Below are 25,566 nucleotides of genomic sequence, written 5' to 3'. Positions count from 1 at the left end.
GTCTTTCAATTTGGCAATGCTTATGAACGAAAATATGAAAGTGTTTTTTGAATTTCCGTAAACACCAATTACGTTACTTAATATTACTTTTACATCGTATTTGGAAAGCAAGGTTAATGTTTTATATTTATTATTCGATTTAAAAACTATCATAGTAACATATATGGTAAATTATAGCTCATATGTTCACAGTTCATTGTACAGTCAGCTGCATAAATATATATGTACATTTACAAAACTTACAAAGTAATATCGGCCGTCGGTTTCAAAAATACATATGCAAGTATTAGTCAAGAACATGTACTCATGGACTCTGTAAATATCTAAATATTACAGCTGCTGACTGTACTAGATATTCGATTCTAAGTGGGAAGCGAATTAAATTCCCTGACTACATTTATTCGTGTACGTTTTGACAGCAAGAGTGTCGCCGTGTGGTAGTGCATTGTGCAAGTTCACTCGGTGTCGGGTGTAAGCAGGTCGCCAGCTGACGCGGGGGGAGGTGATGCGAGGGGGGGATGTCACGTGATATCACCTCCTCCCATTACACGTAAACGTAGACATGCTCTTTGTAACTGAAGAAGTCGCTAATCAAGTGAAAATATAAACAAATTTCTTCTGCAATACGGTAGTAAGAGAGTGATTAAGATTTTAAATGAATGACTGATGGGTTTTTGGTTGCTGTGGGCGTGTATCTGAACATTACTAATCTAGTTAAAATCGATTTAATACGTAGCTGTAAATAATCGAATCACGATGCATTGCAATTGTATTAAGACAGCCACCGAATTGCAACCTTTAAATGTCAGAAGCTCTTTGATTTAATTTGAATATCTGTTACAACAGACATAAATATGTCTTGTAAAACAGTTGATTACGTTTCTCTATCAATGATAGGTTGCAATTGCGACGATTACTATATTTTATCACTAATTTTCTTCATTACCTACTTACTATCGCGGAAAAAAAGCTTAATTATTAGTCTATGTTTTCTTCTACACTATGTTCTACATCTACAACAAACTACAGCGGGATCGATGCAGCAATATTAGAGTTATCTGCTAACAAACATCCATTTATTTACACATTCGTATTTATAATATTAGCAAGAAGTAACAGTTTCGGATACCATTTATAGGGGAAGTTTATTAAACAATATCCTTGTTTTAATATTGATTACAACAAAAACGTGTGTAGGTTTTTCACCAATTACATGTAATATGATTTGTGCGTTGGCGGGCATTTCCACACCTTTATTTTGCAATGACTACACTCGATTCGTTTGAGTAATATTCGCAAGGTTAATGTTTTTATCGGCAGAATGCAAACCGCGTGGGATTTACTAAAAAGCAAGATGAATCACGTCGCTTAAGAAATTCAATAAGAAACTAAAGTGTACAAAATATTTAATTTAACCTATTCGATATGCTAGGTAAACTGGCTAGGTAAGAGATTGGCGAATTACTAGCTACCGCATTCTCTTGTGTTGCATTGCACTATCCCTAGATAGTTCGTGCTGCGTAACACAGACCATAGCAACTGTAGACTCGCTTTCCGAGAAAATAGCCTTGCAACCTGCCTCAGCTAAGAAATTAAAACGCGCTACATTAATAGTGATGGCCTGCAGTTATCTCTATTCGCTAATCGATTAATTTTAATAAGTATGAAAGAAAAATAATTTCAAAAAAGTATGGAACAGACTCGCGTCAATCATGTGAGTTATCGAAAGTTCTCAGTTCTATAAATTTTTGAAGTTTGTTATGGAATAGCTTCGCGTGAATGTACTTCGCCTACCCCATCAGGAAAGTTTGAAGTCGAGCAAAATGCGTGCGGAGAAAGAATGCTAAATATAATTACTATTAGCATATTGGGCGAAGGTTTTTGTCATAAAAAATTTGAGCCCTACAAAAAAAAAACAAGTTAGAGATAAAATATTTATTATGTCCCATCACTAGTTGCCGTAGACTGGACAATTTCATTTAAAAGTCTAAGCAGAGTTGGATGTTAGCAAAACGTCGGACGCGCCTGCAATCATTATGAGATAAATCCCTGCCTCGCCACGTCGTCTGATACCACTCGATACAGCTACTGACTACTTACGGAACCAATCATATTGTGGTACAAACAAAAATTATATATTTTTCATATTAAAAAGCGGCAAAAGAGCAAGCAACCTGAATTCGCCAAAGAACCGAAGCGACCTCTGCCCGTAGACATCTATAGTTGCAGTTGCGTTGCCTACCTTTAATGGACTCAGGAGGGACTATCCTGATAGATAGGAAGATAATATTTTTCCTTTCTACGTGTCCTCTAATCCTTCAAATCCAATACCCCTTCCTATACCTTCCTTGAAAGAACAGGCTAGGAAAGGAAAGAAGTTGACGTTAATTCACCTCTAAGGGAAGTGTTTTGGATGGATTTATCGCTAAAGGAGGTAAAGTTCTTCGCTAGAGGAACCACTTAATAACTCTAGAGTTTAGCAATTTCAATCGCTTTCGCTTATAAATTGCTTTATCGGACAGCAAATATGAAACACGGTTCAAAGTGTACCCTTTTACGGTCAACTATCATAACGCTATAGGGCCCGGCGATCCAATGTTGCAACTGTTATGGTCCGGCTAACTGCAAGAACTTATTTTATCTATAACATTAACATTTTCCTATGTACCACATTCCTACGTATTGGTATGTTGTTCTCTTTCATCTTGTTCGTTTACATTTACAAGATAATTTAATAATTGATGCTTTGAAAATTTCCATTTATATATTTTAAATAAAATAATGTAAATGTCAATATTATAATGAGTTATATAAATAGAGTAATAATATACAAATATCAAAAAATGTTTATTTAATTTGTCGTTCGGTCCTTCGAGTCGGATTTTAATCAAAACTGTTTCTATTAGACTTGTAGTTTGAAGAATATGAATTCAAAAACAAATCATAAGATTTCCAAACTTGATTCTTGACAGTATTGGACAATTTAAATACGATCTGTATATCTAAAAGGGCTTTAGAGAGTGAAAGTGTATACAAAGTCGCTTTGGCTGACAATTACTGTTTTGCCTACCCCAGGGCGTGCGGCGTAATGATAGTGGTAGATAGAAAGTGAGCTAGGGAGGCGTATCATGCGGGAAATGTACACAACCGCGGTTTATCATGTCAAGTTGACAATATTGAAATGTTACGATAAACGAACGCAGGAAATATATTTCAATTTATGTAAGCTATCATAGCTTATTGACAATATATGCAGAAAAGTATTTAAAATGCAAAACCATTTATGGACTTGGACTATGGTAGACTTGTGAACCCGTCAATTAAAATAGGGAAATAGAATTTTAAAGTTATGTTAGGTCGAATAAACGAAAATGTTTTGATTATGACAAACACTTTTTTTAATTTGTTTCTTGATTTATTTTGGTTTTAAACAAAAAGAAAACCATATCTTTTTACTAAAAATATCGTATCTCTTTTGGTTTCTGAGACCAAAATCTCTGTATAAAACATATCGTTATCCCTCTCATTTATTATTAACTAAACAGAGATAACAATCTTTTTTAATCGGGGAATTTAAGTCTCAAAAACCCAGTATAACGCGTCCGGAGTGAATTTCTTGTTTGCTTTCTATTGCAATTATACGATTGAATACTAAAGGTAAGTTGACTCCGCGAAAGTTCAATAGTTCGGGGTTAAACGCCGCGATTTACATAATTGAGTTATCTAAGATAAACGAAGTGTCCATTCAGGTAAATAGCCTTGTTTCTAGCCTTTAACCTTATTAAAGAACTTGTTATTGCTTCAAACTTTATTTTATTACTTTTAGAAGTACTTCGACGTTTAGAATATAAGAAACTAGCTGTCGCCCGCGACTCCGTCCGCGTGGATATATAAAAAAACTTAATTAGTGTAGCCCACAGCCAATTTATTTTGCAATCTTAAAATTGTACCCTAACATATTTTTTAAGACGACTAGCATAAGACATAAGGAAATCAAATATGAACCACTAGTCGCCCGTGACTCCGTTGGCGCGAAATTACAAAAAAACATAATTAGTAGGCTATGTTCCAGACCATGTTCTACATCTATGCCAAATTTTAGCGACATCCATGCAGCCGTTTTGGAGATACCTTCTTACAAACATCCATACATCTAAACATTCGCATTTATAATACGATGAACTAGTTGTTGACTTTCTAGTAGTTTTTAATTTGGTAATAATTAACGATTTAATACACTCAAAGACTAATATTTAAAAAGAACCGGATTACGAAATTGAAAGACGAAGGCGATACCCTGACAGTAACAAAACAAAGTGAATGTTGTAATTAAAAACTTCTTAACAAAAGATTGTTATAAAATATACGATTACATTGCGTTACGTCATCGTGTTCGCAATTCTTTATCCGAGTTGAGAAGAGTTAGAGCAGCATTGTAAGTGTTACAGATTAAATAAACGTAATGGATTAACAGAGCGGAAATTATTTACTACTCATTACTCAAACAAAACGTTTCTCCAAGTTTTTTTTAATCTCTTTAAAAACTACACAGTATTAAAAAATAATTAGTAGCCCATGTGTTCGTACACACTATGTTCTATGAATATGCCAAATTTCATCGAGATCCGTTCAGCCGTTATGGAGATATCTTTAAACATGTATCCATCCAAACATTCGCATTTATAATATTAGTACGATTATAAAGAGGAAAGATTTGGCTGTGAGTTTGCATTTAATTGACTCCGAAAGTAATGAACCGATTTGAAAAAATCTTTCACTGTTGGGAAGCTGTACTATCCCTGGGTGATATAGACTGTTAGCACATTTTTTGTAATTCCGCACAAGCGAAGTTGCGGGCAACTGCTAATGCTATATAGAGTTATTTTCTCCGTTAACTAAGTTTGTATGTATATATACGTTGAGTTGTGGGTACACAATACACTATGTTATTTTATGAACATGTTTATAATTTGATTTTGGTGTTGTACTGCTAATTAACTTAATATTGAACAAGTAATTCATGTTACATAATGTATTATGTGTAACGTTATTCCTTGTCTAGCACAGGTATAGTGACCGGTGAAGCTAGGGCTGTCAAAAACTTCTTTGGTTTATAATAATTTGTTTTATAATCGTGAATTGTCAAATGAAGTCGTTGAATGTTTTTCAATTTTGTAATTAGATAAAATTTGGAAATTTATGTTTAAAGTAGACGTATCACTTGCCTTCTGTGATGTGTCAAATAACTGTTGCCCGCGACTCCCTTCGCGCGGGATTAAAAATAAATTTAGTAGCCTATGTGTTCTTCAAGAATATGTTCTACATTTATGCCAAATTTGAGGCCGATCCATGTTGCCGTTCCGGAGATATCTTCTAAGAAACATCCATCCATCCATATATCCAATCATTCTCATTTCTAATATGTGTAAGATCTATATATTTAAATATAATCTGTACTTTTATGTAACTATAAATAACGTATGATAAACTATTTGTTAACTTCCTATTATAGTTATGATGTTTTCTTGACATTGCCAACCCTAATACAGGGCGTATTACACTGGTAAACGATACTATGTCCCCGTTGCGGTTGTCAGAGGAGACGAGACGCGGCGCGCACGGCGCGGACACGACACGAAACACGACAAATTCGTTAGAGGATGTGAGCTCTGAGTATCGTGTTACTTAGGTTAATGACATGTTGAGAGAATAATTATATAACTAATTAATTAAGAATTTATATCCAACTTACAATTATTTTGTTATATATTTTTATCTTATTCTATCTCTTGTAAAAAGACACCTTAAGTCCGTCACTACATTTCACTGATATTCTTGTAAAGTTTTATTGCAAAATAAGACATTTTGATGACTGATATTTTATTGATTATATCAACTGTCCCACGCATAGATGTTTAATGGTTACTAAGGTAACCTTTAGCGTAAAATATATTAACTAAATCGTATCTGTGGAGTAGTAAGTGACGTCAAAACTAATTAAAGTCATTAGTATAAGGAATGTGGTTAACATTTTCTAGTTAAAATTAGTCATAGTAACTGTTATTGAATTATTGAAGTTCAAATGATTAAATTTATATATAAATTAGCTGTCGCCCGCAAGTTCGTCTGTGCGGAATAAAAAAAAACTTAATTAGTAGCCTATGTGTTCTTCCAGATTATGTTCTAGATCTATGCCAAATTTCACCGAGATCCATACAGCTGTTATGAAGATACCTTCAACGAAATATCCATCCATCCAAACCTTCACATCTTCTTATATATAAAATTCTCGGGTCACAATTTTCGTTCCCATACTCATCCGAATCGGCTTGACCGATTCTCATGAAATTTTGTAAGCATATTGAGTAAGTCGGCCAACATCTATTTTTAATCCTGCGCGGACGGAGTCGCGGGCGACAGCTAGTTTATAATATTAGTATGATTATTTATTAAAAGTAAATGCATCGTTCTTATTGAGTAGGAAATGTTACAAGTGACATTTAATAACATAACATTACAAATGTGTCGCAAGTTAACTCAACGAGTTTAATGCAACAGCATTGCGGCGCTCTGTTGAAAACGGGTAATCAGAGATAATGCCGACTGTAATTGTGTCAATTGAGATTTATTGCGGAATGGACCTTGCAGAGTAACTACATATACTATTATTATAATTATATTATGTTTTTAATGTAATTAATATCTTACTAATATAAATGCGATAGTTTAGATGAATGGATGCTATTACGTATATTTGGGCCGCTGAATGGATCTCGCTGCAATTTGGCATAGATGTAGAACATAGTCTGGAAGAACATATAGGCTACTAATTATTTTTTACATCTTCGCGGACGGACTCGCGGGCGGCAGTTAATAAAATTATAATTTGCTTATATAAACTACAAAGAACAATCAATATAAATAAATGTGTCAAATATTTTATAATAAAAATAGACTAAAAAAAACTAAAGATAAAAAGAAGATTAGAGACAAATTTTCGAACTACTGCAATAATTGTGCAGAATTACGAGTTCATTTATTGCCTTGATTATTAATAAGGAATTCAATTACATGACCATTTAAACTAAAGTCAAGGTTATTGCGTCATTCACTGCCTTTCAATACATTGATATGTGCATTATTGATTGCCGAAGTAACTGGTATTTTATAAACAAACGGATGTTAAATGTTTTACGTAATGCGTCTAAAACGAGCATAATTTCATTCGCGGCATGTACCACGCAATTTCCTTTACGCAAAACGTTCGAACGACGTTCGACGAACTCCCGCCAAAACATTCTTAATTACAAATAAACGGACTATTAACGCGAACTATACAGAGACGTTTTTATTTCAGAAGCCGGATAAATTGTTTAACTTACAAAAAGCTAAAGTAGGCCAATTATTCCTACTGTGGGTTTCTGAGACCGAATCTGAATATAAGAATATACACTCTTTAGACTAAGAAATGTATTTACTTAAATGTATGGGAGATGGAACTATGATCGCGTCGGCACCGACTAGTTTCGAGCCCTTCATCACGATGAGTGGTACTGGTATTATTTCGCGGAAGCGGCCCGTCGCTTACTGCGCGCCTGCGCTCCTTGGGCACGGGGTGCGCCGGCGTCGTCGACGATGTTGATACCAAAGCGTCGGTGGTGTTGTTGTTCAAGTTAGCCATGTTTATATATCAGTTTAGTATAATGTCTCACGAAAGTTTGAATAATTTAATATGATCGCGTCGTTGGAGACAGATTTATCTTGTTATTAATTTCCAAGCTCGTCGTCGCGAGGATCAATGAATTTAGGTTAATGGAGATTTAATGTTAGCCTGATTCTATCTGTTCACACTATTGCGGATTTATTACTTTTGCTCAGAATAAAAGCTGTGATTGCTAGGTTAAAGGACGTATCTTGGTTTAAAAGATTAAATTCCAGACTTAGAAAGTTTAATAGATTAAATAACAAAACATTATGGTTTTTGTATATATCATATTTCTTTCACTTTTTAAGTTTATATTCCTTTCTTATGAATGTATTATGAATAAACTACCGTGGGTTCGTGAGGCAACAATCTCTATAAATGGAATACATGCGATAATTTAATTGTAAATGGGTAACGTACTTAATTTTGAAGGACAAATTGAGACAGATATTCGTATTTATATTATTCTAATATCTATAAATACAAGATGAGATAAAGTATATTATGTATTCATAAGAGTAGCTATAAATCTGAGATATTCAGCAAGGCTCATGCCCTGTAACGCAATACTAGCTCGGTGAGTAGCTGGTGAGGGAAGTTCGGTAACCGATACAGCCCGACGAAAGCTTCCTTGTGTCCAGTTCGAATTTATGTAACCCCCCAACCGTGACGTCATGGATACGGGATACTTCCCACCTTTCTCCGTCATGGAATATAGACACGAGACGTTTTGTTTCATATATATATTATAGTATACAAAGTTCTTTGATTTAGAAACGCATTTATATAAATCTTGTCTATAAATAAAAACTAAATCGTATTGGATTTATAACTTAAAGATTTACAGCATATTGATGGCTGTTATCATATACAATCGAAATCAACATGATATCTGACATATAACATAGATAATATAAGGGAATTTTTAATCAGCCGACTGTTTTTTTATCTAATTACATATAAAATTTTGAACTACACCAAACAGATTTCATAAATCAAATAAAGTTTGAAATTAACTTGGTACAAAGTTTCCATCACACTTTATGGCCGCTCGGAATTTCACATAAAACATTTTCTTCACAGAGTAAAAGTACGATGACCGCAATAAAGTTCGAATCTTATAGCATATACTGACCGTTCTTCCAGCATCTCGTTGAACGTCTTGCTCTTGGCGCGCGGTTGGGTGGGCTCGCACTCCATGCGGCGTACTTCCACGCACCGCTCAATAATGTGCTCCACACGCTTCCGCCGCGATGACTTCCAGTTGTCCAGGTTCTAAAACAAACACGCAATAATGTAAGAAAAGCACCAATAGCCCAAATGTTAAGGGTACATATGACACATTGTCTTAGGTTCGATTCCCGCCTTCTATGCTACTATATAATTCGACTATTGGTATGCGTAGATGTATGAATGTAGAAGCGAGAGAGTTATGTCAGGATCGGGCCAATTGGAGATTCGTGGTCTCTGTCTACCCCTTTAGGTTACGAAATTATGTTGTTGTTGAATCATATCCTAGAACTATGTTAGACATTAGTCGGTACACTACAAAGAAAAGATAAAACTAATGACATCAATAAATTTGTCTAAAATTATCGGATGATAAAAGGACTTGTTTGTTGAACTTGATGGCGAATCTTTTTAAACTGTTGTAAAGTCTAGTAAAAGTATGTTTTCAATAATTATTTCTTTAAAGTAATTTCTTTATCAGAATACTAAAATAATTGAGTGCTTAAAGCATGGTCTATTCATTGAGGAAACTGGTAAATTCATTTCATAAACAAACCTGTTAGTCACGACATTTACGATAAAGGATGAAGTTACCTAGTTATAAAATCCATTTCCTTTCAAATGAATGTAGTTTGAAATTGAACATGTCCCACGCCATACAGGAAGCGCAATGCAAGCCTTGCGAGGCAATACCATCGGATTAGAGCCAGCGATGATTGAACGATAAACATCGTACATTGCGCGGCGGATATTAAAATAGTTGCCGGCAAGTAGGGCAACTGTTGCGAAACTCCCACTCGCCGCGCGATGTATTGCTTACTATTAGATCTGGTTTTAAGGAATTTATAAATGATGAAAATCTACATCACTAAACATTACAAATTTAATAAACAATCTATAGTTGGGAAATTCCCAAAAGAAATACTCGTTTGAAACATATTGTTGTCTCTGTTTTTTCAATGATAATGACAGGGATAACGATACGACGTTTGCGTCCCGGGGGCCTAATTTAGTCCTCTTTCCCTTTCCACCCTTTTTCTTATAAGGAAAGGATGTGAAGTGGAAGTGGACTTTCCGGATGAGAGGATGCATGGAAAGGGAAAATATTTTCTTTCTGCGCATCCTCTCCTCCGTCGATTAAAAGTAAGGCAACTCATATGCAATTGCGTATATCTATGAGCAACGGTCACTTCGTTATTTCAGCGATTTCATGTGGCCGCTCGCTCGTTTGCCACCTTATGATATAAAACAAAACGTTTTATTCAGTCATCTTGGTCTTAGAAACTCACGGTAAGTGATCTCGAGACATTGTAGACAAAATAATCTTCTTATTAGGTTCAATTTTGTAAAAGAATAAACTCACTATGAATATTTTGTATTAAAATTATACAATAAATATTTTTCGATAATTTACAGATTGCATGTGTCGTGGTAATGTTCTTTTGCTAGTAATAAGGTAAAAGCCAACACGTTTTATGTCGTCAAAGAGTAGACATGACAAATCGCGTGTATTATAAAAACAGAACTTTTTTCGTCAGTATTTCGTTTTACAATTCTTCCGTAATTTAACAAGAAATCGTTCCGCTGTTTATTTGTTGTATGCAATTGTTACGTTCTAACATTTACTTTTAAATACCGATTACTTTCAATAATATTACGTAATTAAAAAAACTAATTTGATGAATCATCGATAGCTAATACTTTCGAAATTAATTTATCTCATAAATATTATAAATGCAAAATGTTTGAATGAATGTTTGTCACCTCGTAATTTAAGAATGACTTAAAGGATTTCGATGAAATTTGGAACTAATATACTCAAGTCTGGAATTGTACATAAGCTCAGTGTTATAATACCACGATGACGAAGCCGCGTGCCATAGCAAGTTCATATTAAATATTATTAGAAAAAGAGAAATTGTTTGCATTTTTTTCTTTGACGGAAAAACTTTTTTTTTTATAAGGGAAGGGGGCAAACGAGCGGCGGGAACACCGAGGTGATCAACGACACCCATGGACATCTGCAACACCAGAGGAACTGTAGATGCGTTGCCGGCCTTTAAGGAAATGGTATGCTCGCTTCTTGAAGGTCCCTAAGTTGTATTGGTTTGGAAATACAGCCGAGGATAGACTCAAAAATAACTTCCAAAATTCTTTTACAATTAAAAAGCTTCATAATTAATGAGTAACATAGGCTATGTTTTATTCCAGACTTTTTAAAATTACACTCGGATAAAGTCACGGGCGAAAGTTAGTATTTCATAAAACATATATGTTGTAAATGGTAGCTAGAATTATTATAGCAACGTTTGTGTATGTGGCAGGCAGTTGGCGGCGTGTTGTGTGCATTCAAACTGTTTTTATCCTAATTTCCCTCGCCTACTAATGTTGCTGCGTTTCTTCTTTTGCCATGTTTGGTCCAATAAGAAATATTCAGCGATTATTGTACAAAAAAAAATAATAATATTGAAATTTTAGCTATTTCTACGATATACAATTTTCTCAAAGATGTTTAATTTGTTAATTTTAACACTGTTAAACTCAAAAGAATATCGGATTTTTCGTATATAAAAGATAAGTTTTCCTATCCGAGAAACACGATGCATTTTTTTGGAAAAGAGATTTTTGTTCCAAGATTAATTCTAAATATACACGCAGGTCATAAATGTGTACGTATTTATTTACTTAGCTGTGTACACTTGGACCACAGCAATAATACTTAGTACGGTACAATACGCCGTCTCGAATGGTCTTGGATATTTTTATAGCGAACTGTCTTACACAACCATTGCTACACCATCCGGCACTTTTATAACGATTCTTAGTAAACGCGTTGCTGTAATGCAAAAAAATTACCACCATTTGCTTTGGAACTTAACAAAAGCGATATAATGGCGCAATTACATTAGTCGTTAGCGGCCGCATGCGGGGTGCGAGTGAGACGTCCGGAAAAAAGCCGGACTTAGGTAGGCTTTTTCATTGGGCGTCCGGCTAAAATTCTTTACCACGCATTTCACACGTCAAATGATTCTCCGTACGACCTGTTGTTATTAGTTAGTATGAAGGTCTCCAGGCATACGGTATAACGATCTAGTTAACGAATAATAAAATTGCGGCAAAGGGTCCAAAGTTCGCCTTAGGTAAAAGCATAGATTAAAAAAATATAGAATGGCATTTAAAGAAGATGTATTTGTTATGGACCACTAATAATAAACATATCCTTTATATCCAACATGACTTATTTTCATACAACTTTAGACTAGAAGAGACAGTATTTCTTTTGTAAAGACGCTTTGACTAGCATTTCTACCTTTTGTGTGGTTATCATTATAATGTTAACTAATGTAAACATACCCTTATTATTATGCGGCCAATTTACACGGTCGCCAGTTAACTAGGCGCCTCTTGTGCTTATAATATCCTCATTATCATCCCAAATGTAACTCACAGAAGAATTTACGACGCATAAATTTATATCAATTACATAAAGCATACCATAGACATTGTATAAATTTAGACACGGACTTTAACTACGTGTATAAACTGCCGTATCTATTAATTTACTAACCTATAGTCAGATATACTTAACATTAACATTGAACACTTAATGTTAGTTTTACAATCATTTTTATGTATAAAATATGTAAAAATAAATATAAAATATGTAAAAATAAGCAACCTATGCTCTACATCTATGCCAAATTTTATCAAGATCCTTTGAGCCGTTCTGGGTATACCTTCTTACAAACATCTATCATATATCTACTTTCGCATTTATCATGTTAGTTAATTTTTTTTAAGAATATCGTTTCATTCACCTCTAAACAAAGTAAACTACGGGATTGTAGTGAGACTAATTTATTAGTAAGCTGTTACACGAAGGAAATGAATAATGTCTTGAAGCACGATTATACAAACTAAATATTACAATTGCTAATGTATAAATCATCCTGATATATTGCCTTGTTACCTAGCATTGCGTTGCCTTAGGATAAATAATGAAACTAACAAAACAAGTACGCAAAGACTTATGAAAATATAGAAAGGTCAAATATCTTCTTCATTACTTTGTTAAGACACTATTTACAATAAAGTACAAGTTCACAATCAATTTCGTTGTCACTTCTTGGGTTTTACATCTTGTACTTTCATTCCCGCCAAAATCCACTGCTGTTTTATTTTCTTTTTAACCTAGGTTGAGGTATTCTTGTTGGCCAGCTATCACATTAAAAATATTACTTAAATAAAACTATCTATTTATAAACTACGTTGTAAAAAATATACTAATATTCGAAGTGAATAATCTTTTTATTAAAAAAAAATATTATGATTGCGTTTTGTTTTATCAACGCCATCTATTGATCGATTTTTGAATTACCACATGCAACTTGCAAGCCACATTATTGGATAAATAACATTGCAGGTCAAGAAATGCGTACCGATTTAAAAAAAATGCTCTAAAAACTGGTATACGCTAGGTTTAAACACGGAAGGCAATGAGTTAGGTCCAATTAGCCTCAATTCTAGGTCTCTCGCTGTGTAACCGTTAATTAAGGTCACATTAAGATCTGAGTAGAAATCGATGAGCTATACAAGTGCTAACTTAATCAAGCTTCAAAGTAATTATAACTTTACCTTATTATAACTTGGGTGCTTTAGTGAGAAACTAAAATTAGTCAATTTAAAAACAGTTAAACACCTGTTCTAACAAAGAGAATGATTTTTTTCTGCAGTAATTTAATCCAAACAAAATTTTCGCACTCTGATACGTTAATTGAGCCCTAAGGGTGTCCCTATGTATCGGTTTAGTTATACTAAATCTAATCCGTGATGTTATAAATATACAGTAAACTTGACAAGTATGTTCAAGACAAAAAACTGGGCTTACGTTTAACATAGAACAAGAATGCCGACATCTAAAAATGGTGTTTGCTGAGTTATAAAAATAAACAAAGCAAGATGGAATTCTCAACGTTGTCTGTTTATCATTCCCTAAGGCTCGATCGGCGGAAACGACGCACATTCGAGGTTTAAGTATGCGAGATGCTTCCGGCGGCGCGTCTCCGTTGTTAAAGACGTTACGACAAAAAGCTAAAACGAGTCGTAATTGTGCAATTAGTTGCAATGTCGCTGTAGTGCAATGTCGGTGTCGGACGTCTATTTATACAGCAGAGTGTTCTGGATTTATGTTGATGGCAAACACATGGATTGAAGGCAACATTTCTTACTCTGCATTTCCACTGATAATACACGTATATTAAAATCTATAGCTATACAATCTTAAAAAAATTACCATAAATTATTTGTGTTTTGGCGTTTAAACTGAAGCAAATGTCATGCAGAAATACATATATCTGGAACTAGCTGTCGCTTGCGACTTCAAAGGATACAATTTTTTTTAAAATAATAAGGTTATGTATTCCTAAAGACTATGTTCTACATGTATGTCAAATTTTATTAAGATCCGTTGAGCCGTTATGGAGATACCTTCTAACAAACATCCAGCCATCTAAACTTAGCATTTATAATATTAGTAAGAAGTATGTGCCTGCTTCTTATTTTAAATCATTTTCAAAAGCAATAAAATATGAATGACACTGTACAAATTATTGTATCGTTTTAATATCTTGTACTATTTGATATATAGACAAGACATACAAGTAGCAGTTCATTGAGGCAAGCGGCACGCACACACCGCACGCACAACTCACCGGCTCCGATAGATCACGCGAGGAATGTTCGAGAACAAATAGTACGTGATAATTATCAATATAATATTATAGTTTCACCGGATTTAAACACAACTGGCAATTTTACATCTTTGTACATTTGTAATTTCGTCTCAAACTTTCTAAATGCGACTCTATTTCATATAAAATAGGTCTTAAATTACATCAACAGTATGTCCTTTTATTTACTAAGGCACAGTGAGTTGATAATTTCTCCATACATTAGTCAGCCGTCATATCTGAATTTACTGTCTTTTTGTGCATATTATCTATCAAACAATCCATCCATGCATACTTCGGTCTTCTATCTCCACCTTATTGATAGTTCTATATTTAAAAGATGCTTAGATTAAAACTTGTTAAAATAGTTAGTAACACTTGACGCGTCGACGACGCGTAGATGCAGCGACGTCAACGCGTGGTTTGGGTTAGTTAAAGCTCATTGTTACTCACAGACTGCCAGTCCTCCTGTCTCTCTAGCGCGGCAGGCTCAACGCGCTTTGCGGCCTGCGCTCGTCGCAGCTGTTCCCGCGCACGGCTGCCGAGGTCAGCGGGCCCGACCTTGATGAATTGCAGCGGGTTGCCAGCGGGCTTGCCCGGCAGCACTGAAGCTGTGTGTGGACGCACCGCCAGGAAATCCGCGCTGTCTGTCGTCTGTCAAATAACACAATTCTATTTAATACTGACTGAGATATTTGTTTAAATAATTTTAATCCATAGTAAAATTTCTAGCATTACATAAAGGCTTATCTCAAACATAAACACAACTGTATATAATATATAAGTAATTGTAGCAATTGTCCTATTGTCTAACTGGACCACAGAACAGTTAAAACAGTAGTGCAAGTTCATTTTAGCAATTATTGCACAACTTGCTTTCACTTATTCTTAACATTTAATTCTAGTAATTTTAAATGTCATTAAGCTTACATATTACTTCCTTAACAATCGATTTTTATTTTTTTATATTTATTTATGAATAAAAAATAATTATGACTTTAGTTTAAAGAAACATATAAATACGAAATGTATGCATGGATCTCCGAAATGACTCAACGGATCCTAATGATATTTGACACAGATCACACAGTCTGGAAGAACATATAGCCTACTTACTAAGTAAACTTTTAATTTCGCCGTGCTTATGCGTAAGTTGCGGGCGACAGCAAAGTCAAGTTATATACAATTTAATCTCTTGTTTATATTACAATAGTCTACTATAAAAGGTTGGCAGGCTTAAGCAATAATAGTTATAATATACACACGTACGATTGAAAATATCCTAAAAAGGCAATGTCTTTCTAATCAACCGTATAGTTCAGTCTTTCCCAAAGTGGGCGATAACGCCCCCTTGTGGGCGCTGCAGGTCTCAAGTTGCGGGTTATAGTAAAAGTTTCGTTTAGAATTCTCCGTTAATATACATTTATAGTTCACAATAATTTTACTAATTTATATTGAAGTTATAGTGGTTTTAAATATGTGAAAATATGGAGTCGCTAAAATAATATTTATTCCCAAAGTGGGCAGTAGACTAAATAAGTTTGGGAACCACTGGTATAGTTCATTTTATATCCTTGCATATAGGGTCGTTAACCACAAAAAAAAAACAAAAATTAAAAAACCCATACGCACGTGTATCGGATACACCGTTGTTCCGGAACACAAAAAAAAAACTTAAATTTATGAGTTTTAAGACGCTTCTACAAAAGTGTGTACCTAACTTTTTCTCGTAAACTCTGTGTTGTATTTAGTAATAACGGGATTATTTTATCTTAACAATTTATTATAACTAGAATTGATTATTCTACAATAATATAGGTTACTAGCTGTCGCCCGCGACTCCGTCTGAGAAGATTAAAAAAACTCAATAAGTAAGCTATGTGGTTTTCCTGATTATGTTCTAAATCTATGCCACATTTCAGCGAAATCCATGGAGATAGACGAACTGGAGATATCAACAACAAACATCTATCCATCCATCCAAACATTCGTTTATGTTAGTCAGATTATGAGTAATTTATTGCTAACTACGCTTAAATTTCAAAATTATTAGTACATAATGTATTACGTATATACAAACTTAATAGTAAAATGAAATCCCTATATGTTATTTAAGAGTAACAAAAGTGTTATCGTAACAAGAAAAATTATCATTCAAAACAAGTACAAAAGTGCGCGAACATTATGTAGTCCGCATTATGCAACCGTTATGTGTCTAGCATATGCGTGGAATACAAGACGCATCTCCATTCTCACCTCGAGAAAGCTGTCGAAAATTGAACGAAGCACGTATATAAATGCCTCTACACACAAACACACACTTTCACTAACGTAAGAAATAAATGTAAGCAGCTAATCTTGTGTGTTATTCGAATTTTTTTTTTCTTTGTAACTTTATGGCTTTAAATATTGTTAATGATTATAAGGTTAAACCCTTTTTATACCTTTTCGTATAAATTATTTTTATAATAAGAAATAATTCGGTTTAGCTTAAAATAGTTCGATACCCATTTATCTGCAAACGAATACGAACAATAACAATGTCAAGGTAAACAATTAGGAATCCTTATAAAACTCGTTGAGATCCATCCTTATATTATCTACAATATTTACTTATTATTATTAAAACAAATATTACCACCGGAAGTGTTCAGTAATAAATCCGGCCGCGACACGAATGCGATGACTCATTAAAAGCGACATACAAACAGACAAGATTGCAACCGAGTGCAGTAGCTATATTCGTCCACGTTCGTTCCACATCGCGCGGCATGCGATGTATATTAAGACTCCCGGTTAAGAGTTATCGGGCTAGCTAATTCTATTTGTACGGCGTTACGCAACCGCTCACCACGGCCCCCGGACGACAACTAACTTTCGCGCTTTTCCACCACCAACTGGGGAAAGTGGTATTTAATATTGCTTTATTAAAAATGCAAAAATACCATCGTTATAATTAATACGCGGCACCGAAAGAGTTCCGTTAGGCGTTTAGGTTAAACTAATAGTTAACTGTCACACTTAATTTCTACTTAAAAAGACGTTTAGTTTGGATTTATGATGAATTTTATCAGGTGACGCGTGCGATTCCTTCCGCGCAGTATAAAAAAAAAACTTAATAACTAGCCTATAGGTTCGTCCAGACTATATTAATATTAAATGTACGGAACCATTTTGATATTAAAATTCAATCCACGTCCTTCAGCTGCGTGTTAACATAACATTATTTGCACAAAACGTGCGGCCGCATAGATTTGCGATCGACGGCCGTGTCATTGCTACGTGTTTGATCCATTACGGTTTTTGTACAGGCAGTAATAACGGACACGAGGTGAAGAAGCGTAACGGAGAGCTATTTTTAAATTCTATATGAGAGGGAAAGTTATTATTAGGCGTAGCGTCTTAGGAATTACTAAATAGTAACTTTAAGTTAAATCTAGGACATAACATACATCTAACGACGATCTTAATCTATTAAGCCAAGACTTTAGATATCAGAACTAAAGATAAATATTAGTTACTGCATTTTGAATCTTTGCTTACTCAGTATCTTAGCTTAGTAAGTCCCATTGAGTTTGCTTAGCCTAGAACTAATAAATTTGTTTTTCATTTACAACTGTTTTAACCCATAACCTACCTAGGCCGCAAATAAAAAGTGTTTTTTAATTATATACAATGGAAGCAAATGACACTCAATACCTTTTGAATCAGAAAAGAATTATGTAAATCTGACAACCAGGAATTGACTTATGAAGTAACAAAAATAGAAAATATAATAAGAGGAATTGACAACCAATTTTGAATTCGGTTTAAAGACAGTATAGTAGAAAGAACACTTGAAAGCCTCTATCAGTATGTATTCCCAAGTGGTCCGATCATAGCCTTACGTAATATTGCTGCGATAAAATATTTAACACGACACTTGGCACTTTTACATGCAGCACGATTGTCCAACATGAAATTGTAAATGATAAGAAAGTGTAAGTCTGCACATGAGTTTCCATTGTATAAGAACATGTTTTTGTAGAAGATTCCCGGCAGTGGAAACCACTGGTAATGAATACCTACATATATTATTAGGAAATTGGTTTTGTTTTTGGAATCAAGATGTAATTTGTAGGTACTAAAGACAACATTTTTGTGTGGTTATTAATCAAGAAGCATTTCGGTTTAAAGATCTTCATCAACACTAAGTTTCGCTTATAACGAGAATAAATGTAATACACCATAAAGGCTTGTGGACTAGTAAATATAGTAAAATATATATAAGATTAATATAAATCAAAAACAGACGAGACTTTTTTATTATATCAAAGCTACATCTAAATTTTTATCTATATTTATTGTTTTTCTTGCATTGAATAGACTTCGAAAGTACTGAACCGATTTGACAACTTCTTTCCCTGTTAGGAATCTTCACGAACTACGGGCGACATATTTGACATGTTATATTATACATATTACTAGACTATTTTTATTTCCACGCGGACGAAGTCGCGGGCAATTGCTAATCATAATTAAACTGGAAAGTGTGAGATGATAGATCGTAAGCTATTAAATATAATGATACGCCGCGACATTTCGGTTAATGGGGCAGGCAGCGTATGCACAAATCGTGACTAAATCACTATAAAGTTAATAAAGAAAGTGTTTTAACTTCGTAATAAAAAAATGTACAAATGCTTATAGAATTATGGAAGACAAAATAAGTATCGTAATGCATTAATAGCGAGCTATAAATACCGACTCCGTCCGCGCGAAATTAAAAAAAAAACCCTAATTAGTACCTTGTGTTCTTCCAGACTATGTTCTACATCTATGACAAATTTCATTAACATTCGTTCAACCGTTCTGGAGATTTAAACAAACATTAAAACATCCAAACATTCGCATTTATATATATATATATATAAATATATATTTATTTATATATTTTTTTTATAACAGAAGGGGGCAAACGAGCAGCGGGAACACCGAGGTGTTAACGACGCCCATGGACATCAGCAATGCCATAGTAATAATATTAGTAAGATACGATAAGAAGTAAGATGCAAAATGACATACCAACAGACAGACGTAGCCAGGACGATGTTTAAATATTGTTTAATACTAAATCGTTATTTAATCTGTAGAAAGGACTTTACCGCACGAAGTTAACACACGCACTGAGACTAGTGTTCGCCGCCGTAGAGAGGCTTTCACAGAAGACGTGAGGGTTTTGAGGAGCAGGAAATTATCATGCAGCTCACATGCACCATATGCATTACACAACTATATTGTGTCATTATTACTTCCAATGTTTGATCAAATGTTTGTTGTGATTGGACCTTCAAAGTACTAAAGGTTGGTTTCTGAGGCTAAAGTCTGTATATAACATATCGTCATGCACTTTGATAACACGGAGATAACAATATGTTTGAAATGGAGATTTTGGACTCGGAAACCCATAGTTAAGATTTCTCATAAATATTATCAGTTGATGTTTAGAATTAAATTGTTTATACTCAGACTTCACACGTGTTAATTTCAAAGTAAGCTTAGTTTCTAATTTTTATATGATGTGATTAAGTCACATTAAGTTATTAAGTTGATGACAGTGTAGTGTGCGTGTGCGCTTTGAAAGCAGCTTTGTTTGCTCAGTGAATACAAGAGGTGCTTGTGAGTGATGTTCGCGTCAGGTCTTCGAGGAACATATCGATAAAATATCGGATAGAACAATTTGTACCATGCTTTGTATTTTAATAAAATGAATAATAAAAACATTATTAAAGTATTAAAATCATGAACGACATTAAACAATATATATAAAATATTTTATCCTAGATATTTTTTTATTAATCAATGTATAAATAAATGAGTAGCAAAGTTAAAAGCAAATGAAAGTCAAGCATAATGGAACGTCGATTTAAAAATTTAAAATTCACAAACAGCTGATTTAGAATTACTCAATATGGAACTAAAAGACCACAAATATCCGAACCGAGACCAAGACGACAGCGGTACATCACTACACACCAGTCACATCCAAAGTTCATTCATCAGCGCGCATCACAGATTATACTTGATAGTGAGATTAGAAAACATTGCAGTAGAGAGGGCAGCTGCTGGGAAAAGTGGGCTAGCATTATCTACAGACTATAAATAGAATCGTATAAGGGTAGACAAAGACGGTGTCAAAGATAAAAAAAAACATTTTTTTATTTCTGCGTTTCGTTTGAAGAATGGGTAGAAAAGGAAAGGAGAGATGACGGGTGAGAGGATGGATAGGAAAATAATATACTTTTTCTGTTTGTCTTGTTTAATAGCGGTAGGTAAGGCATTTGGGGCTCATTTTCTTTTTGCAGATGGTAACCCGATTGCTCGTCATCATCGTATTCCATAAAGAAGTAAATGTATGGATATGTTAAAGAGTCAGACATTAAAATTGGTATAAAACGTAGACGTATGTCAAATCAGAACTGACCTACTTGAAATACATTTATGTAAGAAAGATCTGGAACATTACTGACCGCAAAAACAGGATGCATTATTAAGTAGGGTTTTGTTCGTATGAAAATGAAACACAATTGTAAGGAAAATCGACTTTAGGTTTTTTAAATTAAGTAAACTTTTACACTTAAAAGGCAAGGTTTATGCATTAATGAAATATTTTACGATGGTCCTTGCAGTGAAATTCCACTGCCGAAACATAGATATGGCAACTATCTCTTTTTTATAAAAGACAATAAATGACCTGATAATATTATATGTTTAACACATGTTTTTACATAAATATGTCATTGAAGGATTCAAGTCGCCTGAATAGCTGCCAATATTCGAAAAAAAATGACACCCAAAGACTGTAAAGTCCAGACATCAATGAACTACATAACATGCTTTAGTTGTTCACAGTTCGTCTCGTATATGTTATGTGAATTATATAAGTTCCCTATAGCGGTGCATTGTGATGTGGGCGCGGGTCATGTGGTCAATGACCCTGTATCGGTCATTGCGTGGGGACTCTGTTTACTATGATAGCAACGTTAGGATGTAAACAAGATATAGTTTATGTTTACAGAAAGGGATAGAGAAATTTCTACCTTGTTTATTAAAACTAGCTGTCGCCCGCCACTCCGTCCGCGCGGTGTTGAAAAATAAATAGTAACCGATTCCCAAACTTACTGAATATGCATATAAAAATGTAATAAAATTTGTCAAGCAGTTTCACAGGAGTATGGTAACTAACATTGTGACATGAGTATTTTATGTATAAGATTATGGTAGAAGTTTAGTGTTTTATTTGGAATTATATTAACAACTACGAATACAGTCGAACCGGGATAAGCGAGAATCCAAGGGACCGTGATATTTTCTGTCTTATAGAGGTTTTTATAACATAAGGTAGCAAACGAGCGAGCGGCCACCTGAAATCGCTGAATAGCGAAGTGACCGTTGCCTATGCACATACGCAATTGTATGCGTTGCTTACCTGTAATCGACGGAGGAGAGGATGCACAGAAAGAAAATATTTTCCCCTTCCATGCATCCTCTCATCCGGAAAGTCCACTTCCACTTCCCATCCTTTCCTTATGAGAAAAAGGGTGGGAAGGGAAAGAAGACTAAATTAGGCCTCCGGGACGCACACTCATCAGACGAAACGCGGAATTGCTTCCACTTCACGAATGTCTTCTGTGTGTGGTCGTGGTATTTCACCGGGCGAGCCGGGCCGATTCGTGCGAAGATGTTAAAGCGGGCTCTACCACTGTTTGTTTCTCTCTTGCCAGAGGTTCTCGCTTATGGAGTACTGCTATGTGTATTGCTACACATTATTTGTGCATTGTTATGGTGATAAATATTGTTTAAATTAGCTTATATCTAGTCTAGTCTACAATGTAGATCAAAATTGTAGTCATTATTATAAAACACGGACATTGTAGATTACAAACATAAAGATTGCAGTGTAATTAACTGAAGAGATGTGTTTGTATTTTGAATGTAAACAAGCAATTCCTGCAGCGACAGCAAAAAAGTTTGCTGCAACAGTTGCAGTACTGCAGATTGCAGACTCCCACAACTGTGCTGTTCTTTATGAATGTAAGTAATTAGACCCTTTGTCTGGCTAAAATAAATATATATTATACGTTAAGTTTTTATATCACTGGCAGTATAGATTTTGAACTAAGGTTTTTATTCTAAAAAAACAATAAAATATTTGATGCTCTTTTATTTTTTGACCAAATCCACTAAGTCTTTTTGATATCTGTATATTTAAAAAATAAAGTTGCAATTGCTCCCCTTTATACCGTGGGTTTCTGTAACCAAAATCCTTGTTTAAAACATATCGTTATCACTGTTTAGTCAAAGGTGAAAGACTGGGATGACGATACACTTTATAGAGATTTTGTCGTCTAAAACACACGGCCAGTGTTGTTAAGTAGTCTTTAAAGAAGTCCCTTAGTTAAGATTTAGAATCAGAAATCTATAGTTAGTTACTGTACGAGTTAATCCTTACGATTTTGTAGCAGTCTTTTAACCGGCGCAGCTGTTAGTTATGACGTCACATGACACTTATAAGTGCAGTGTTATTAGTATCCAATAACAATATTACAGCATTTATAAAGATTTAGAGAGTTACAAATGAATGATACTTCGTTCAAGGAGAGACTTCATAGTAATAACCTCGAACGCGACGTTGATTGTAAAATGTATTTATTCAAATAAATGGTTCGTAATATTGCGACAGTTTATATAATAATAATATACAGGGTGTCCCAAAAGGTTACGTACATAGGAAGGGGGATGATAGGGGTGGTCACAAGGGTCACCAGAAAAATAAAATAAAAATTCCCTTCTGGGTATTAAAAAAAATAAAGGGCATTTTTTAAAAACTTAAAAATTTGACACCTTGTGAGGCAATTTTAATTTTCTTTAAAATCTTTGTTAGTTGTGTGTTTTTTTTTATTTCATATTGATAAAGGATTATTGACGATAACATAATAGCTTTTTTTAAATGTAGCAATATTTGTTGGTCATTGGTTACACAATTGCCCCAGAAGGCATAGGTATAGAAATAATCTGGAAGAACACTTAGGCTACAAATTAAGTTTTTATTTGGGCGCGGACGGAGTCACTCGGCGGTTAGAAATACAATATACTTAATTTACATCAAACTACTCATTATGTTAGCTTAAATGAACAAAGCACAGACTGTAATGTTCTCATACACACAATAATACAATAGACAATACCGGCATTAAACCCGCGACCTTGGAGGGAGAAAGTCACCAACATTAACCCGCCCTCTCGTTTATCGTTACAATCTCTTATCAGTCATCAAAATTTTCTAGACTAGACTTTCATTGAACTAAATGAACATCACATGAAAGCATACTATGTTTATGCATAGCATTTTATGTTACAAAAGATATAAGAATAATCGTGATTACCACTAGGTAATTAGTATTTTGATACGACCCTATGTAAATTGGTTATGTGCGTCTAATGGTTTCACTACGGACGATGAAAAACATAGTAAGATAATAACTATGAAACAATATTCTAGACTCTTCGTGCCATTACTAAGTACTATGGTCAAATACTAAGTCTTGTATTAAGAAAATGAAATCAATAGGAAGGATATCTCGATTATAAATACGAAAGTTTAGATAAGAACGGAAGATCTCTGTAACGGCTGCATGGATCCTACTGAAATTTGGCACAGACGTTGAACATAATCTAGAAAAACACATAGGTTACTTTTCAGCGTACGAGATCTTCATAAGACGTTGAACTTCGTTCCCGTAACAATGCACTTTAAGGTTACTTTATATGTTGATTATGAATACAAACACTTGTACAAACAGCCCTCTTGACCTCGTGTACTAGATCTGGTTCACTAGTACATACTTTGCATCTGGTTGTGGCAGATGGTTAGCGTTTAGATAGAGTTGTTAAAGTTATGGCCCGCATAGGGTCAAAGAATGGTAAAGACACTAGTTCTTATAACTAATATTGAAAACTATAGAGTATCTTTCGCGTTTTATACTTATGAAAAATAATATAGAGTAGCTTAAAATGAAAAAGGAACAGATATAAAAAACACTTTATAAACTATCGTAATATAGTTAAGATTAGCTTTAAAAAAAAAAAACAATAATTTAGTTGCATAGAACCCTTTTTTGTACTTAATACTTTGCGAGTGATTATGAAACTCATTTAAAAATAATATAGCGGGTATTGAGTTGAACACCCCTGGCTGAAATAATCAGTATTCATCGCCACATAGTACAGCGTACCAGCGGCCCTATGTGACCTGTTCAATGAATTGACAATATGCTATGAAACTATTCGGTTATTCATTAAATTATCAAATATAGCTTTCATTTCACTAAGGGACACATTTAGGGTGTCTCTAAACTAAGTAATTGAATGACTGAGTGTCTTACCGTTGGTTTCTGAGAGCTAAATACCCTTTTAAAACATATTGGTATCTCTGTTTTGCCAAAGAAAGATGACGAGAAACGTGACGATATGTTTTTGATCTCTGAAACGATTAGTTAATGTAACAAATTTAATCATTTTTAATGTAAACTGCATAACTATATAACGAAATGTTAAAAAATTCTTAAAATCTCAAACTTTAATTTTATTGAATACAAATAAAAAATAACTTTTACAAAACCTATTCCGTGTATTTTTAGTATATTCTTATCAAAATTGTGTAAAATTATTATTATAATTTATGAAGGCGCGCGTTGCACGCGATCTTGACCTTTGTCGACGCCTGACCGCATCGGAATTCCATCGATATTGCGTTGCATTTCACAATAATACGCGTATTAGATATGTTGACTCGGAATGAATGGAAATTAACATTAAATTAATACTTTAATATATAAATATTTTTAAACATTACAAGCAAAA

General features: G+C 34.2%; 1 protein-coding gene across 6 annotated transcripts in view; it reads right to left on the bottom strand.

Annotated features, from left to right (window-relative positions):
- Positions 1 to 25,566, bottom strand: part of smash (smallish) — a 108,447-nt gene that overhangs the window by 16,330 nt on the left and 66,551 nt on the right. For all 6 annotated transcript variants that reach the window (XM_013310596.1, XM_013310598.1, XM_013310600.1 and 3 more), the window contains 2 exons: positions 15,118 to 15,318; positions 8,841 to 8,980 (listed from right to left, as the gene is read on the bottom strand). In XM_013310596.1, the coding sequence (XP_013166050.1) occupies positions 8,841 to 8,980; positions 15,118 to 15,318 (341 nt within the window). The remainder of the gene's footprint in view (positions 1 to 8,840; positions 8,981 to 15,117; positions 15,319 to 25,566) is intronic.

Source organism: Papilio xuthus, unplaced genomic scaffold (genome assembly GCF_000836235.2).
Source record: "Papilio xuthus unplaced genomic scaffold, Pxut_1.1 DF827714.1, whole genome shotgun sequence".
In the NCBI taxonomy this organism is placed as follows: Eukaryota; Metazoa; Arthropoda; class Insecta; order Lepidoptera; family Papilionidae; genus Papilio; species Papilio xuthus.
This window is presented reverse-complemented; position numbering and strand designations above follow the sequence as displayed.